The 18971-nt window shown below is 44.9% G+C and overlaps 1 protein-coding gene across 1 annotated transcript; it reads left to right on the top strand.

The window, feature by feature from the left end:
* Window positions 1-6514: 6514 nt before the first annotated feature.
* MINAR1 (membrane integral NOTCH2 associated receptor 1) lies at window positions 6515-18744 on the top strand. The gene is made up of 3 exons (XM_026856417.1): window positions 6515-8860; window positions 10342-10596; window positions 14785-18744. The coding sequence occupies exons 1-3, from the start codon at window positions 6563-6565 to the stop codon at window positions 14980-14982; spliced, it is 2751 nt and encodes a 916-aa protein (XP_026712218.1). The 5' UTR covers window positions 6515-6562; the 3' UTR covers window positions 14983-18744.
* The last annotated feature ends 227 nt before the right edge of the window (window positions 18745-18971 follow it).

Here is an 18971-nt window from a genome sequence, read left to right on the forward strand (position 1 = left end):
CCCCCCCAGCCCCTGCGGTTCCCGCCGGGCGCCCCGGGTTCCCACCTCTTTGCCAGGCTCCCCGGGAAAGGGGGGACTTAAAAACCTTGAAACTCCATCTGTGACTTTGGCACTTTAGTCCCACACAGCTGGATCTGCCCGTGGGCAGCTGGAGGGGAGCAAGCGGGTGACCCCCAGCCTGGGCCCCGGGACCCTCAAAGCCCAAGCGGGGAGCCTGGAGGGATGGGGGGTGCAGGGATGGAGACCAGCGAAGCAAGACCCCCAAGGGCGAGGAAGCCGGTCTGTGCAGAGTCAGGTCCGGGGTGGCAGTGGGGTTGTTATAGGTTTGCCATGCAAAAATCCAGGTTTCCCACAGATGGAATAAATCGCTCACGTTTACCTCGATTAGACCTTTTTTTGTCTGTCTGTCAGTGCTTGCAGTGGTGTCTCCTTGTGCAAAAATTTTCAGGAAAAATGTGACTTGGATGGTGCTCTAATAACGTTTTGAGAGGACGGTATTTGTGTGTGTTCGTATGGGCCAATAGTTGGCAAAGAATAACCAAGAGGATATGATGCAGTAATAATTCAAGTAATTTATTGCACGGTCTTAGAATGATTTTTTTTTGCACTTTTCCAGATCGTATCGATACCTTAACCTGGATTGCATAACTGAACAATGCAAATAATCAGCCTCATGTTATTGTGCAAGAAAAATCAATGACAAACCTTGTTCGACTTGAGCCCTGACACAGCCGTGAGGTTACGCTGCCTTTATCCACGAGTTCCCCAAGCACTAGGAGCCTTTAAAAACTGCTGAATTCAGGGGATGGGGGGGAGCTGAAGTGTTATGCAGAGTCGTTTTACAGCAGAGCCTGCTTCTGTCAAGGAGCTGGGTTTGTAAAGCATGGGTTTCCAAGGCTTCTTCACACAAGATCGAGCCAAAACATAGCAACTTCTTCCAGTTCTAGTCCCCACCGTCTGGTGGGGTGAGGTTAGCGGTGGGATGCCCGGGAGGCTCCCGGTCGCTCAGCAGTGAGCTGCTGGTGAGAGCCGGTGCACAATCCCAGTGAGCTCCCAGGCTGCAGGCTCTCGTCCCCTTTGGCTCTGGAGGAGTGAATAAAAATCATCCCAGCGAGTCAGGGAGCCAGCACACATCTCCTACCTGCCTCGGGGACCGGAGCCCACCCTGGTCCCACAGAGCCGAGGGAACCGTCCAGAGGAGGCTGCCTGTGTCGGGCTGTCGGGAAGACTTTTCTCTTCAATGAAGGGTGGAGAGAAGCGATTGCCATTGAGCGGGCAGGGCTCCAAAGTGCGCTTTTGAGTTTTCTTTCTAATGGGCAGCAGAAGGCAGGGGGAGGAGGAATAAGGTGTGTGGAAACAGGCATTGTTTCCCTGAGTGCCAGCTCTCGTGTGTGTGCGCGATGGAAGCCAGACAGGGCTCAAGGTGCCCATTCATTCGTCAGAAATTTCTTAGTGTTTTGACAGAGAAAGGGATTTGTGAGTATGGGAGGAAACGAAAACAGAATTCCATCTCGATGCGTTACATGTTTCATGCGAGGCATGCGTTGCCTGCCTTGTTTTATAGTATCTGGCATTGTGAAGACAGGCTGAAAGATTTATGAGCTCAAGTTAATAGTAAAACAGCATATCACAGGCTCTATATTAATGTTCTCCTGCGCTGAAGTAGCTGGCTGTTTCTGGGGGAATTTATGCAAGGATCACTCGCTCTGTCTGTCGTCGCCGTAATGGTATTGTAAGGTGGCCCGTTAGTCACCGTGGGGGGAAGCAAAACAAGGATGCTGTTTCCCTCTCGGCTGGCAAATCAAAGGGAGAGGGGAAATGATGACTCCAGGAACCGCATCTGTGTATTAGCTGCACCTGCTGTGGATATTGGGAAATGGGGAGAGCAAATGTCAGAGGCACAAAGAACAGGGAAGGAAATGAAGGAGGAAATAAGAGAGGAAGATAACATGGTCTGTCTGCCAGTGGTCACAATTCAGGCTTGTGCAAGGCACCTTGCCACCCCACAGCTGCTCAGGGAAGTCGAGCGGTGGGACTTTCTCTTGAATTCTGTGCAGGGATCTATCTGCCCCAACGTGTGCTGCTCTTAGCCCACGCAGTGGGGCAGAGTTTGGGCTGAAGGTTTCATGGGGGAAAGCAGCCAGTGCAACGGAGGAGCAGTACTAATTTCATGTATTCCTGTGGATGGTGAATTTATAGGATAGACAGGAGATGAGGGGATCTCCCTGCCCCAGTGCTGATTTGGGAGGTGCTGAGGAGGGAAAGTGCTTTCTGGCTTTTCTGTGGGGAAGGAAGCTGCATGAACGAGTATGCAGGTTGCCCTGGTCTGGAGGACCACAGGAGAGAGGTCTTATGGAGGCTTGATTCCTACAGACGCCAGAAAATAGAACAGTATATTCCCTTTGTGCAGCAGAAAGCACTACATGGGATGGAGGTTGCAATCGTAATATTCCTGGTCTTCTCCTCCAGAGGCTGAGATAGCGGGTTAATGGTAAGATGAGAGCTCAGTTCATTGCTCTTGGTGCAGGGCAAGAAGACATTGATTTGTGGTAAGCCTGGAGCTCATCTGTGTGCAAGGAGAGTCAGACCCCATCGACCAGCCGTGCAATATGATGCTGTACAAGTCCATGCTGGGATATAGTTGTGCTATTAGAGCAGCGAATGTCGAATCTTAGGAAGCTGAGTCAAAGCGACCCTCCCAGTGTTAATATAACAAAATCATTAAAGATGAAATGTTAAGTGGCTCCTTTCGCTCAGAGACGCTCTTGCTGAAGATAAGTTAGATCCTGTCCCTGTGTCTGGTTAGCTCTGTGTCTCCAGAGACCAAAGTCAGTTTGGGGGTGGTTTGGAGGGTGCGTGTGGCTGCTGGTAGTGAAGGTAAGGCATGAGGGCGGTGGTGGAATTGAGGCCATGGCTGCGGCTCTTGCTGTGGGTGCTTTCATTCGTTTTGCTGCTTTTGACTGATTCATGACCCTGTACCCTGTTTAAAAGGCTTTCCTGTGCTTCTTTTGGAGCTTTGCATTTATGTGCCATGTCCAGGTCTATTCTGGTCCTGGTTTGAGAGATAATGAATGAACATGGACATAGCAGCTGAGACGGTACACGGCCAAGTGCTTGGCACCTGGGATGTGGCAGCTCCCTGGGTGACTTGCCAAAGGGCACCTGTCTCCATCACCAGGCTGTTAAGAGGCTTGACAAGAGACAGAGGAGCTTAATGTGCCACTAAAAACCTTGGCACCAGGTTTTTACATCCCTGACCCAGGAAACCAGATTTCAGGGCCCTTAATATATTATCCTTATGGAGTAATACATCCTATCCTTCACAGCTTGAATTTGTTTCATGCTCCACTAGCAACATTTCTGATGCTCTGACACAAGGGAGCACCTATTTCCATGCTCAGGCTGAAGCCCAAAGGTACCTTTCACACCTAAAGTGTGCTCACACCAGAAAGCTGTTTGTGAACAGCCAAGGGGTGAAGAGGAAATTATTCCAACTCCTAGTCAGTCTACCTTTCATCAAGGCCTACATCTGATTTTGCAACTTACCGTTTCAATTACCACTCTTATAGATGAGCCTCAGTTGAGCAAATTGGCCGAATTCCCACCTCAGCAGGCTCAGCTCTCTCCTGATCACCCTCATCTTAAAGCCTCCATTACCTCCCTGTCCTCTCACTGCTTTACAGTTGACCATCACTCCCAGGCTTGGCTGTGGGAGCACAGGGTCCCAGATTGAACTAAACCAGGTCTAGCAGAGCTCCTCTGGTTGGGATCTGTGCTTCAGTGTCACTGCCTTACTGCTTAGGTATGGATTGGAGTCCCCAAACCAAGGCTCCTTGTCAGTGCTAAATAAAAGTAATGTCAGGTTTGGGGGTATGCAGGTCTTCCACTGGACTTTCTGAACTTGTCAGCTCTTAGCACCTTTGAAAATCAGGCTGCACCAAGGTTTTACTAGATTCATGGGGTTTAGAAGCCTGAATTGAAGTTAAAAACCTCTTCTGATGGGAGAAGCATGCTAGGAATGGTTTGGCATAAACCAAAAAATTTCAAGAAACTGTACCTAGGATATCTTCACTGGGATGAGAGAGTAAAGGCAGAAGGGTAGAGAACCAGATGGCTTGACAGTTTTAAGAAACACATGATTGCAAACTGGCTACTTGTGTATGTTAGCAAGGGTGTGAGTAGGGGGGAAGCAGGGCGCTGGCAGGCTGGTGCAGGCAGCATGAAGTGTCTATCAAGTTGTGAAAACACATATCCAGGTGAGCATTTTGCAAGAAACTGTGAAGTTAGAAATGGGAGGAGACAGTTGCTTTGGCTGGTATTCAGCTCGGAGGTGACAAACAGACAGATTTCCACTCTTGCCCCGGGATGACAGATTTATATCATGCAGAAAATTGAGTTGCAATGCCAGTCCCCTGGTGGGTGGGAAAGTCTGTGAGCCCCACATGTGAAGTTTACCCGGGGAGTGCTTGGTGGCTTTGGTGGCAGGTAGAATGGTTTGGACCTAGCCTAGGAGCTTCATTGTCTAATGATGACATGTCAGAGAAATACAAAGACAAGCTGTTAAAAAGGCTGTACCACTGTTGATAGAGAGAAGAAGGGTACAAGCATCCTCCTCCAGCTTTTAGCATTACTTTCTGGAGCTGAGCACTGAGCAATATAACATTTTTGCTCTTTTGTCAGTTCGCAGAAGAGTTGTGCTGCTATGCAGAATACAGGAGCTTTAAAAGCAAACATGCGTGCAGCCGAGGCGTTAGAAAATCCCTGTAGCCATTGGTTTCTGAGAGCAGCGTTTACAATCACAGAAATACATTCACATCGCTGCTGCTCAACTTCTGATCATATGCAGTAGAAAGATGCTACTTAAACAAACAGCCAAGTCCGTATGGAGACTTGTTTCATATTCTTACAGGCAACCTGGTGGTTTTCTTTTTTCCCTCTGGAAGATGCTGCTGTGGCATTTGCTACCGAAGCTGATGTACGCTGGCTTCTGACACTGATAGTAATCACCGGTGTGTAATGTCAGGGCAAGATGAAAGGCTACAAGAGAGGGAACAGGAGCCCTGTATTCCTGGAGTGCTGCTCAATAGTCCTGAGGTTTTTGGCTGGGAGGTGACTTTTTAAATGAGTTATAAGAAACCTTGCAAGCCTGACTTTTGCGCTTTGCCGTTTGGGTGGATATTCTGCACTTGATGCAGATGGAGAGAAAAGTTCCCAGGGGAACTAGTCCCGCTAAGGGTGGGAGTAAATGGAGGAAGTTACCATACCTTTTTGGGGAAGGGAAAATATTTTTGTCATTCCTATCAGTAAGAGCAAGTAAGTGACCCAATGTAGGCATGGGCAGACTGTATTATCTGGTGCTCTGTCTCTCCTCGTAGGTAACAGCAGAGACACTGACAAGGATATTCACAGCAGGCAGATGAAAAATAATCTGCCCCCCATCAACATCCTTTCCTAATCCATAATAGCTAGAGGTTGGCTTCAACTCTGAAAGTGCAGGGGTTTATATCCTTTGCAAGATGTTTGCTAGCGTTAGCTGTACTTGTTTGAGCCATTCTTGTTATCCACATAAATGTGCAGCCTTTGCTCTCCACCTCTGCCCTGTCGTTTCGGGCTGGTGAATGGAGCTGCACTCCCCGGGTTTCTCTGGGAGCACATCACTGAAGAGAATCTTCTCTGTCCTTGATATTTCTCAGTCTTCACCCTGATTGGCAGCCAGCCCTCTAGCATCCTAGCATCTGCTGGATTGGTTTTTTTTTTTTTTTTTTTTTTTTTGGTTTAACTCTTTCGGCTCTTTTCGAAATTTTACGCTTTATAGCTGAATTGGGCTCACACAGATTTTTTTTTCACGTGGGACCAGACATCTTTTCCATTCCTGAATTGTAAACTTAGGAAAAGATATTTCTGGAAAAAAGTATTATGGTATCCAGAGGAGATAATTCAGAGTAGAGGAGAAAATAATGTTTTAAAATAAGCAAGATGGTAATTATGTGCTCAAATAACTTCTAAAAATGCGTCAGAAGTTTATTGTCGGAAAATCTTCCTGAGAGCCATTTGCAGTCAGATATGAAAACAGCTGGGGTTGTCATGGTGTGGTAGATCATCTCTGGTTAGGCTAGGGCTAGAATTATTGCCAGACAATTTGACATGTCTGTACCTTCAACCTCTCACAAGTTGGTCAGAAATTCTGCGAAAGCCCCATAGCAAGCAGGGTGGGGTTGTCTATCTGCCACTAGTTCAGCCCCTCCAAAGCTTCTGCTGTTTATTCACTTGTTTGCTTTAGTAGGCGCTGACATAAACGAACCTCCTTGGTTGAAATCCTGATTCTGTTTAGGTACTGATTTCATCGGTGCTAGGATTACAGCCTGGAGTTTGGAAATATGAGGATGGGTTGGACAAGTAAGCCCTCGGCTGCATGGCTAGGGAGTCAGGTCCCATCTGTGGCTGAATGACAAGGTCCTGAGTATTATCTGTGGGTGACTTACCATCTTTTTTGTTTGCTGTTTTGTGTTGCTGTAGAAGTGGAACGCAGTTTCCAGGCTAAACGACAAAATACATTTAAGCCATGGAGTCCAACCAGGAATCATCGCTCTTCCTGGTGAAGATCTTGGAGGAGCTGGACACAAAGCAGAACACTGTTTCTTACCAGGACCTCTGCAAGTCCCTGTGTGCGAGGTTTGATTTATCCCAGTTGGCCAAGCTCAGAAGCGTGCTGTTTTACACTGCTTGCCTGGATCCTAATTTCCCAGCAACTTTATTCAAAGACAAAATGAGATGCACTGTAAACAATCAGCAATCAAAGAAAATCATGGTTGCAGCAGATATAGTAACAATATTCAACCTCATACAAATGAACGGGGGAGTGGCCAAGGAGAAACTTCCAGTTGCAAGGCAGAAAGTAAAGAAGAAAGAGTCCTTCGAGTCCTGTAGATCTGACACAGAAATCTGCAATATGGCAGACTGCGTGCCCAACTGTGAGCTGAACGACCAGGAGTTTAACCCGGGCTTTCCAGTCAGAAGGTCTTCAAAATGCAGAAAGATGGACTGCAAAGACTGTCAACAGTTTGTCCCCTCGTCAGAACCCAACTTTTTACTTGGTGTTAATAAGGAGATGAAGGGCCGTGCTGCCTCTCTGGACAGGCTGCAGGCGCTGGCGTCCTACTCCATTGCCACGTCTCCACCTTGCGAGATGCAGAGTACGTACTTCCCCATGAACATTGAAAACGAATCTATTTCAGACCAGGACTCCTTGCCTATAAGTGCAAGTATAAAAGAAACTTTCATTTCAAACGACGAGCCGTTTGTGATGCAGTCGTGTGTCCAGAAAAGAAATATATTCAAAGAGGATTTTCATAATCTGATTACAATATCTCCCAACTTAATACCATCCAACAAAAAGCCAGAAGATGGACACAGAGAGCCTCAGAACAGGAAAGAAAGCTCTAAGCAAGCTTTCTTCAACCACAGCTTTGAAATGCCATACAGCAGCCAGTACTTGAATCCCGTTTATTCTCCTATACCGGACAAAAGACGAGCGAAGCATGAAAGTTTAGATGATCTTCAAGCTTCAACGTATTTTGGTCCAACTACTATTCTTGGGCCTCAGGACACCAAAAAGTGGACTGGAAAGCCAACCAAGCAAACTGCCTGGCCAGCTAAAAGCTGGAGTTTAAATACTGAGGAGGTACCTGACTTTGAACGATCATTCTTTAATAGGAAGCAGTCTGAAGAGAAGCCACGATACCAGAGTTCGAACAGCCCATCTCCAAACTTTCCTTCAGCTGACAGGCATCAGTCCTACCTAAACGCAAAGGACCAGCAACCAATTATGCAGGCAAACTATGCTGTGAAACCAAATGGACACAAACCCAAGGAAATTCCTTCCATTCTAGATGTGGAGAAACATGAGCCAGTCAAAAAGTTTAAGGATAAAAGTATTAATTGTACTTCTGTTCAGATCTTAAGCATTGACAGGACCACGAGTGTTGGGACACAAACGGAGCAGCAAGTTCTGGACCACAAGAAATGCAAGGATTTGTGTGCGACGGGCCAAGCCAAGTACGGAGAGCGGCACTCTCTTAAGCATTCGGATGATGACTCTGAAATTGTGAGTGATGACATCAGTGACATTTTCCGGTTTTTGGATGACATGAGTATCAGCGGGTCCACTGGAGTGATGCAATCTTCCTGCTACAACAGCACTGGTTCTTTGTCTCAGGTGCATAAATCAGACTGTGAGAGCTCACCTGAGCACAATTTGACTAAAATCTCCAACGGGAGCGCCTGTAACAAATTGGATAAAGTGGTCCGGGCAGATATCAGTAACACAGACGATGAACTAAAAACGAGTGTCTGCAAATTAGTTTTGAGGATTGGTGAAATAGAGAAGAAACTAGAATCTCTCTCAGGCGTCCGAGAAGAAATCTCACAAGTCCTGGGAAAATTAAGCAAGTTGGATCAAAAAATACAGCAGCCGGAGAAGGTCAGCGTACAAATAGATCTCAATTCTTTAACAAGCGAGGCTGCGTCAGATGAGAGTAACTCCCCACAGATATTTCAATGCCACAGTACTCCTCATGGAGGCAAACTGGAGAATAATCCAGAGTGGTGCTGTTCAGATGCCAGTGGAAGTAATAGTGAGAGTCTTCGAGTAAAAGCCTTAAAAAAAAGTCTGTTTACTAGGAGGTCATCAAGATCATTAACAGAGGAAAACAGTGCAACTGAATCCAAAATAGCAAGTATTTCAAACTCTCCCCGAGACTGGAGAGCTATTACTTACACCAACCAAGTTGGCATTACGGAAGAGGAGATGAAAGAGAGAGATGGAGGAGAAAATAAGGACTGGCACAGGAAATCTAAAGAGGTAATTTCAACTTTAACTGGCATAATAAGCACTTAAAAATAATCTAGTTATGAATGTCTTCCATAGTCATCACAAGCCTCAGGGTATGACAATAATTTGTCCTGCCGTATTATGCCTGTCTTTATTGTTACCATAATTGAGTGATTTTGTACCTATATGTTCTTGCTTGGCAGCTGCAATATGGTCAATTTGTTCATTAAAAGCTTTGCTCTTTTGAAAAGGGAGGGGGGATGATGTGGGTGACATCTTTGGAAGATGGTGGTATCCTTCATCATCAGTGGCGATATAGGGAGGCCAGGTAATTAACTTGGTGAAAAGGCTGTAGGGAAAATTGAAATCCTCTAGAGGTTGCTTTAGAAGGGATATTTTGAAATTGCGTTGTGATGGCTTTTATCAGAGAAGTACGTGCATATTTAAAATCCATCAAAATAGATTCATGGATTCAAATCCCTCAAGAAAAGAATCCTTGTACACGTACTGTGAGACTATAACTGTAGTTATGTTTTCTATATCTGACTTTCGGTGTCATTTAAATGAGTCTTAAGCTTCCCGTTGTGGAAACACAGCATAGCTGTGGCCTTGTTTTGGTCGGTCAGAAAAACTCTGCCCATCCCTTCCAACAGCTGCTCCCTGCCGTCTTCACAGATCGCACAGCTGTGGTGCCTGTCCTTGCGCTGGGCTCTGGTTGCTGCTCACTTGAAACTGTGCATGGTGTGGGTGGGTGTTTCTGTTTCATGGACAGCAGAGAGTGTTGGGGGTCTTTCAGCTCCCTTGTCAGTCAGGACCACATGATGGACACGCTGTGCCTCCTTATGGTGTGGAATGTGGGCAGAGGAGAGTTGAGAAAGGAGAAGAAGAGGTTTGATGGAAATATGTGCAGTTGGGTGAACAAGAAACCATAAACCATTAGGAGGTTGCAGAAGGGGAAGAAAGTTACCCCGAGTAAGCCCAAACCTTGGCTTTTTTGTACATTGACCTGCCCAGGTTGAAATGCTGACTTTGAAAGTCCCTTCCTCGCTCCTGCAGGAGTCTGTGGCTGACACTGGATTGGTACCATGGATTGTGCAGTGTCAAGGGGGGTGGGTGCTACTTGTCTCCTCCCTCAAGACTTCATGTTAAGATTTGATCTGGAAACAGAGATCTACAAGCCTTCATGGGTCTTTTTGCTTTTCCAGATCAGCTAGGCTTTTGTGGATGTCAAGGCTGTTTTCAGAATAGTTTTATAATCTGTAAACGGTACAAACCCTTCATTTTCTCTGCTGCATCAGCTTCTTGTTCATGTTACGGTGAACGTGGAGCTGTGTCTGTAAAATACCTCTTTGGTCTGGTTGTGGGAAGAAGGTGGCCATCCAAAACCTTTTTCCTAGCTGGTACTTTTTCTTTTATCATATGGTGATGCTGAAAGGAATATCTCTGTCCTTTGTGTTTAACCCCCTCATAGTCCTGTTTCTTCTCTCAAATTCTTTTGAACCCTATTGCAGGCAGACAGGCAATACGAAATCCCACAGCCACATAGACTCTCTAAACAACCAAAAGATGCTTTCTTGATTGAACAAGTCTTTAGTCCTCATCCCTACCCTGCATCACTCAAGTCACACATGAAAAGCAACCCGCTCTACACAGACATGAGGCTGACAGAGCTGGCTGAAGTGAAACGTGCCCAGCCATCATGGACCATAGAGGAGTACACGAGGAATTCAGGGGATAAAGGCAAGATTGCAGCGTTGGATCTACAAGTGAGTCCCATTTGTTTAATTTGAATGGCTTGATTGCAAATAGATGTTGCTGGAATATGCATTTGAGAAGGGATTTGGCTAGCTCAGGGAGAAGCTGTGGCAGTGTTGAGCCTCTAATCTTGTTGATCCCTATCCATCCTGGCCAGGGATAAAGAAGAATGTGGATGTTTCATTGCTGAATGGTGATCCTTGACAGGTTGGTGCTCCCAACTTACTCTGCAATGGAGAGATGTCTGCTAAGCCGTTGTGGTGTTAGTAGCTCTGAAGAAGAGGTGAGGGATAAAAGGGTGGGGAGATGAACCAGTCCCTAACTGCAGCAAGGCAGAGTGGTGCAGGAGCTGGCATTGTTGCTTTTTCTTCTATCCTTGTTCTGTCTGAATTATTCACAGAGAATTTGAGTGTTTGGGCTTTTTTTTCCATTTTGCTAGGAACACGAGACATAAAAAACGTGTAGAAGATGTTCAATACCATGACTGTTTTTGAAACACATCACCGCTTCAGCTTTGAAGTGGCTGTTGGAAACCAGAGTCATGTGAAGAGCAGATCAACTAATGGTCTGTCTTGTTTGCATTTTAGTTCAGCTTGGAAGCGTGCAGGGTCTTCTGCAACAAGCAGAGCAGAGCAAGTTACTGGGAGATAAATTCAAATTTTGGATTTAAATTTTCCCAAACTGTGGTGCAGTTTAAATCACAATCCTGATCTATTATGGGCTACCCAGACCCAGGACTGAGTGCCCATGTTGAATACCTTGTCTAGCCTGATAAACACAAGGCATCTTCTAGGAAGGAAGATATCTGAGCACAGGTTTAAAGAAGAAGCATGAAGAATGACATCCAAAATGTGTAAAGACCAAACAGACGTTGCAGTATTTGGTCATGAAACCCCAAATGCTTGGCATAATGAAATCCATGCTGATGCACAGATCACTGCGTATCATTTATATGCATTTATACAGCAGCCAGCAGAACCAGCAGTGAGACTGGGTCTGACCTCAGGCATTTTGGGTTCCTTGCATATCTGTGCATGTCCCAGAGCAGAGCAAGCTGCCTCAGCTAGCTACAGGCTTGGCAGCAGTTGGGGTTCACAGACCTACAGCTCAGGGTTCATCAGCACCGTGCCGCCAGGGCTCTGTGATCAGCAGTCTAGGCGGTGCTGCCGTGCTCAAGCAGGGAGTCTGCTTGTCTCGAGGCTTGTCTGCCAGGGAAGGTGGCATGCAAGAGCCTGAGACTTGCTGCTCCACATCAGCTCTCAATGTCTCAGTGCCAGGATACGTAACCCAGCTTAAAACTCATCAGTCTAAGCCCTAGGAGAGCATCAGGAGACTGTGAGAAAGACTTGGATAAGCCCAAAACTCAGGATCCCACCTTGACTGGTTTGGAGTTAAAATGATCACCTGCATGCTGTAGTGCAACTCCCATGAGTGTTTGTGCAGGAATTTGTGCACAACAAATTCTCCTCCTGGCTTGGCTCACACAAACTTCTCTGTCCTCGCTAGCCCCCGCTCCTTGCTGTGGCTAAAGTGCACCAGGAGAGAAATCAAGTAGCCCAGGGACCAGGCTGCATCTTGCCTCAGCTGCCTGCTGCTTTTTGAGTCTTAAAAGCTTTAGAGGGCTTACTAAATGCCTAACCGTGGCATTGCGGACTGTATGCTAGAGTAGGAATAGGCTGAAAAAAGTTCCTCTGCAGCAGGCAGTCGCAAAGCATCCCTCGCCTGATGTGCAGAGGCACAAGGGAGGTGATATTTGGGAGCAAAGCTCCCCTGGGAGAAGTGTTCTCCATCTGCTCCTCAAAGGGCCGTTTTGTTCCCTGTAATCTGCTCTGCGCAACTGTGAGCAAACCAGAGAAATCAGCTTATTGCCATCATTTATCTTTAGGATAAAGGTGATAAAACTTTACTGGTTTGATTCTCTTCCTCCGAAAGGACTGTCAGAATTGCCTCTACTCTGCAAAGCCCATGTCTAGACTTTATAATAGAACTTACTGACAAACTTAAAAAATAGGCACAGACTGATGAGTGTTTTTTTTTTTTTTTCCCAGTGACTAAGTTTATTAGAACTGAAAGTAAATACATTATGCTTTAATGAACATTCCTACGTCTGGCAATGAAATGGGAAAGGAAGCTGATTAACAGTAATGTGCCTTTTTAATAATGCATCTTCCTTCTGAAGTAGTTAAAAGGTCAATACCAAGGCAGAGAGGTCCAAAACTGTAATTTCCTTGAAGCATAGTATGGCTATCCTTGAGGTTTTTCTACCTTAGTTTATTTAAAATTTCCCCTGGAACTTGACGAGTCTGCTGGGTTTTCCTTCAAAAAAAGAAACTGCAAAACGAGTCAGGCCAAAGTTTGTCCCAGGTGTGGGGTCTGTGTGACATCTCATCATTTTGCTCTGTGTATGACATTCCACTGGGATGAAACATTGTCAGGCTATTTTCTGATGCCTCTAGAGATGAGGTTGTTTTTTTTTTTTTTTTTTTTTTTTTTTCAGAAGGCTGGAGGAGGTCATGCAGAGCCTGAATGCTGATGGTCTCTGTTTCAGCATACTAGTGCTAGCTTAGAGCTTTCCATTAGATCATCATAAAACCATTGCTCCGTTTTAATTTTTTATTTCTGACATAGCTATAAAATCACTTCTTGTAGTAGTTCTGTACATAAAGCAAGCACTGCTTTCAGGCAGAGCAAGGTTTCAGCCAGTAGCTCGTGGCCACAAGATCTGAATTAGCCAATTAAAGACTTACCCAAATCCCTCTCACGTCAGCTGGAGTTTCTTTGTGCGGAGTCCAATAAGCTTTGGATCAGGTCTGTTACGAGCCCAGAAATAGTGTGTCTTAGGATATTCTCACTGGAACATGTTTATGTAGAATCTTTTTCATTTTTTAAAGAAATGGCCTTTTGGAGCCCCAGACATAGGAGACAGCTTTGAGGAAGAGCTGTCATTTTTCAGAATGTTCTTTCTGCTGGTAAGTGCAATATAATGCCTACTGTTTGGGTTTCCCCCATTTCCATCCATTTTCCCAAACAGAAAGGATGAAGGTCAAAAAACAAGCGAGGTGGAAATGTAAAGCTTGAAGAACTCAAATTCTAAGGAAGAAAAAACTAAAAGATAAAAAACCCCAAGAAAACGAAAATAGTTCAGGTGGAAACACTGATAAAGCTCCCTAGGTTGCCTTTAATTTTCTTACCAATTGAGATTTCCTTCACTTTCTTTTTTCTTTCTCATTACTTCTGTGGAATAGGAGGGCAAAGTCTATAATTTCTTAAGGATACTCTTAAAATCACCTCCGACCCAGAGAGACTCTGACTTTGGCGATGAGCGGAGTCTTGCCTCCTGTGGAAATATAGATTGTGCCAGTGGGGTTAAATGATCTCATCTGTGGAGATGGTCCAGAGTAATGTGTGGTACAAACTGTATGCCAGGTGTCCAGTTTCCCTTCTTCTTTGGTCTCTAAAACTGAGGCAGCATCATGCATCCAGGTGATTTTCGGAAGGTGGAGCTGGCAGGAGAGTTTGAAGCCTGAGGATCACTCTGTACTGGGTGATTTCATTTAAATCCACTTGCAACCCCCCCTCTGCAGGGTGTTTGGCACCTGCTGCCTGCGGTTGTGTATCCCCGTGCTGAAGCGAGGGGCTGGTGTCTCCCTCCAGGCTCTGCCATGCTGCAGGGGGGGGGCTGCAAATCACCCATCCAGAGGGACTGGGCGCCCAGTGGGGCTGGGCAGTCGCACCCTGCAAGTAAGTTATGGTAGCAAAATTAGGGTTAGCTTTATAAAACGCAGTGCATGAGGAGGATATGTTAAGAACCCTTCCTATCAGCTGGGCTTTAATAATTTAAAAAGCAGTAACAGAATGGTAGTTGCCGACATCTCTGCTGTCTAGCAGATTAAAGAGATTTTATTTAAATGCCATCCAAGATGACGAAGTTTCCAGCAGAGCGGAGGTACATGAGGGATTTTGCAGCAGAATTATACTGTTGCGGGTGTTTATTTTTTGCAGTATTTTCTTGCCACTTTCGTCAGCCTCATGGAACTGAGACCCGGAGTTGAAGGGATGTGAGACGCAGCAATAACCCACTTTATCCTGACAGCAGACCCAGATGCAGTTGGGAGGTCTTGAGGCACATCTGCTTTATTTATTTATTTTATTAATGACAGATCCCAGACAATTAACAACTGTTTCCTTTTAATTTTTAGACTCAAGAATCTTTAAACCCAAACAACTTAGAATACTGGATGGAAGACATTTATACTCCTGGCTATGATTCCTTATTAAAACGCAAAGAAGCCGAGTTCAGAAGAGCAAAGGTTTGCAAGATAGCTGCCCTGATAGCAGCAGCAGCTTGTACGGTTATTCTGGTCATTGTAGTTCCCATTTGTACAATGAAATCCTGAACCTGCGGACAGACCTGTGGCTCCCAGCTGTGTGTATCTCAGAGAGCTCATGCTGTGTTTCAAACGTCTGATGGCAAAACTGTGAGGAATTCGTTAAGGAAGAATGTTCTGAGGACATCCTGATGGAGAATGCTGTAAACGTAGGCAAAACACAAAACAACTAGAGAAACTTTTTTTTTTTTTTTAAAGTTTTATTTTAAATAACAGATTGTATGGCAGAGTTAATGGGAACTCGGTTCAATTTTTATGCATTTTTAAAAGTGCAATATTTTTTTTCCTAAAGAAACAATATAATGTTTTACAGAATCAGAGACTGTTGAGAATCCAGGCGAAAGAGGAAGGTTTTCTGAGCTATGTTGCATTAACAGAGGTATGGGTACATGGAGGTAGCACTGTATAGAAGGGAATGTTCTACATGCATTGTATCGGGGAGCTAGGAAAGTTCCGAGGCTCTCTACAGTGTAGAAAACTCTGAATGTATTGTATTTATTTAATAGTATTTATGTATTTCATGATCATTTGATTGAAAGCAGACTGTGTAGCCATGAACAAAGTTCATTCTTATGTTCAGATTAAAAAGGGCTCTTTGTATTTGGTCTTGCCCTAAGACCCACTCTATCATCACTGAGTACTTAGATAAGTGCAATGTGCTGCAGACCAAAAAGATTATGTTTTAAAGCAATGACAAGAGGTTTTAGTTACTTCTGTTGAATAACATTTGAATAGAGCTGGCAAACTTGCCTTGCCAAAAGGGTATTCTTTACCTCCACAGACAGTGAAATTGTCTCAATTTCGCTCCTGCCAGCAAGCAAAGCTGGCACATGAAAGCATTGCTCCGTTAGAATTCTTGGAAATGTAATCTGAACAGTTATAATTTTTTTTTTTTTTTCACAAAGTCTTTGTGCCTTTTTTAGACTGTAGATTAAATAGAATGGTTTAATTTTGCTATTTTAAGCCCATAACATAAATCACAGCATAATGGGTACTAATGGAGGTTCTTTTCCTGCAAGCCTTCTATACAGTTGAGAGTGCTCCTCAAACAGCAGGGCTGGTGGTTACTGAGCGCTTATATTAAGGGCACAGTTTTTCAGCACCAGTGGAAACTTGCTGTTAATGCAGTGCATTCAGCACGGGGAGATTTTTTGCTTCCCTCTTGCTAATGTACTTAAGAATGATGATTGACTCTGCTGGACAGCAAGCAGTCTGTATCCCATGGGAAATGTCCATTTGATGTTTTATCCCAAATGCAAATAGCAGGTTCAAAGGAATTCTCAAGCTATGACAGAAATTACCTGCCATGGTTAGTGAAAGCAAATACCAAGACAGTATTACTCTTCTGTCAAGTATAGATGAAAAAAAAAAAAAGAGTAAAAAAAAAATATTTCGGGAAATAATGTGATAGCGCTGGTCCTCTAAGGGAAAGGAGATTCTTTTAGTGAATGCTCTTTATGTAGGGTAATTTGGTTTCTTTAGAAGCAGCCTCCTCCCTACACGATGACACAGCAGCTAGGGAAGCATCGGATGCTCATTCCTCCGGCTCTCTGGGATGTGCCGCACTCACTGTTTGTTTCTGGCTGGTTTAAAAAAAGTAGCGAGGAAAGGGTGTGTGGGAGGCAAAGGCTTTGTTGTGACTTTAGATGTGTGTCAGTTCTTCCCTGCATCTGGAGAGCTGTTTATGCGCTGCTCATGCGCTGTATTTTATTTAGGGATAGGTGATCCCTGGGACCAGACCATTGATCTATTGGGAAAACTAGTGTAAGCACAGGGTCAGGTGTCCCATCAGCAAATACAGAACGAGTATAAACCCCTAAACCACAACCTGCACCTTCCTGGCCTGAATCCTGACCCGAATTCTGTAGCTTTGGCCCATTCCTAATACAAAGATTCTTTCTCTTTCCTCCCAGATGCTGCAGGATGGAGTCACAGCAGGGAGGGAGCAATTCACACTGTCTATTTTGGGCTGCCTTCGGTTATGGTATGATTCAGAGCACCTGAGTTTAGGAGCTCAGGATCCATACGTAGTAAATATAGACAGGTAGAGAAACCTCTGGGGACAATTTAGAGCTGCCAGCAAGATATCTAATATTAGACATGTGAATGTGCTCCGGAGGACATTGCTCTGCAGTTTACCTTATGCACAATTTAGGTTGATTGTATATGTAAAAAAAATCCATTCCTGGTTGCAGGTAATGTCAGAAAGCCCTTTCACAACCCTCCCTGGCCTGGCAATAGCAAGCACGAGGCAGCGTTGGAAAGAGCAGAGTGGCACTGTGGTGGCAGTGTCAGTCCCCCGTCTGCCTGCACCAGCAGGTACAAGTCCCTCTGTGGGGCAGGATGGGTGTGGGACAGACAGCGGGCAGACCCCCCCGCCTTCACCAATCCTCCCCTCTGCTAGCACGAGCAGACTGACCCCGCTGCCCCCCAACCTGAAATCAGCAGTGCTTCCTCTGTTGCGTCTCAGTAATCTGATTTTAGAAAATATCTGAATTTCTAAGTGGAGATGTGAGAAGGGTGCAGGAGATGTAATTGATTACAGGGGCGGGCTGGGGCTGTGCTTGCACGGATGCATTAGAGGAGATGTAAGGGCTGCTGCTTTGTCTGTGCAGGGATTTTTTTTTTTTTTTTGTCTGTGCAAGACTTCCAGCTGGCACCAGATGAGTTTTCGCATTAGAGATGCCCAGAATCCGGGGAAGGATTCAGCAGGTTACGGAGCTGTGGGTGACATAGAGCTGGCCCAACCCAAGCACTCAGCATCCCAAGCATCCATGTCACTCCTCATTTATTGAGGTGCTTTTGCCCATCCTTACTTTGCACAAGGATTAGGACAGTGGTTTGTCATGGATTTCCCTCCTGGGGCTTGATTCAGCTCCTCCAACCTCTGGGAGCATCTCCACAGTGCCGAGAGCCCAAGGGGAGTGGGGAGAGCAGAGCCTGGTTCCCTGCCTCCCCGTTCCGAAAATACCTCCGGGAGCCACTGCCTCGCTGTTTCCTCTGCTCACTGGCTGCCTCCGGCAGCTCCTTGGCACCGCTGGGATGTGCATCCACAGCCATTCCCAGTGGGTTTTACTTCTGGCACAGAGCTCTTTGCTTAAAATAGGTAAGGAGATGGAGTGGTGGGATGCTGCCGCCAGAGGAGAGCAGCCTGGGCAGGAGGGACCCTGTGGTTCTGTGCAGAGTATACAAGCTAGGTGAAATCCCAACAGTATTGACCTGCAAGAATATTGTGATCAACCTTGTGAACCAGTTACCAACTAGAATATACTGTATACTATATGATAGACTTTTGTATAAAAAAAAAATTAAACAAATTAAAGATATAGGTACATTGTAATCCTTGGTGTGATTGAAAAAAGTGTCCTAGATTGTATTACTTAATTAAAACAATGATGAGCATATTGAACTGTTTTTTCGTATTTATGCCTTATAAACTTGATATATTACACATGATAAAATGAAACTGTAAGAATTATAAAAAAGATACACCATTTTGGGGGCAAATCCCGTTTGCTTTTCCTAAAACAAGAGTGCTGCTTGAAATGAGCTCAATAAATCATGTGTGCAGAAGAGCAAGGGCAGGATCTGTCCCCAAATGACTTTTTAGGATTTTTTTTTTTTTTTTAATGGGGCTTTGGTTAATGTACTATGTAATAATTTTATTTTATAAAGTTACTGTACAATGTTGCCTTTTGGTTCATTTAAATATAATCCTAAATAAACTTGAAAATGACAGCGTCCTAACTTTTAATGAAACAGTTATAATAATTTATTACTCCATTGCTTTTCCTCTTTTTTTTTTTTTTTTCCCGGGGACATCAAGATAGCCGTGGGATGTGAGTGTCTCAGTGTTAGATAACTAAGCAGCCTATCTAGTTCTTGGCAGAATTGTTAATGGATTTCTCACTTGTGAAATAATAAGATGGCAGAAGATAATGAAAAATGAATTTGTTGGGTTTGTTTTACAAGCTCCTCTGCATCACATTGTCTGGGCT

The sequence above is a fragment of the Athene cunicularia genome (assembly GCF_003259725.1).
Source record: "Athene cunicularia isolate RWA chromosome 10 unlocalized genomic scaffold, athCun1 chr10_part1, whole genome shotgun sequence".
Taxonomy (NCBI): domain Eukaryota; kingdom Metazoa; phylum Chordata; class Aves; order Strigiformes; family Strigidae; genus Athene; species Athene cunicularia.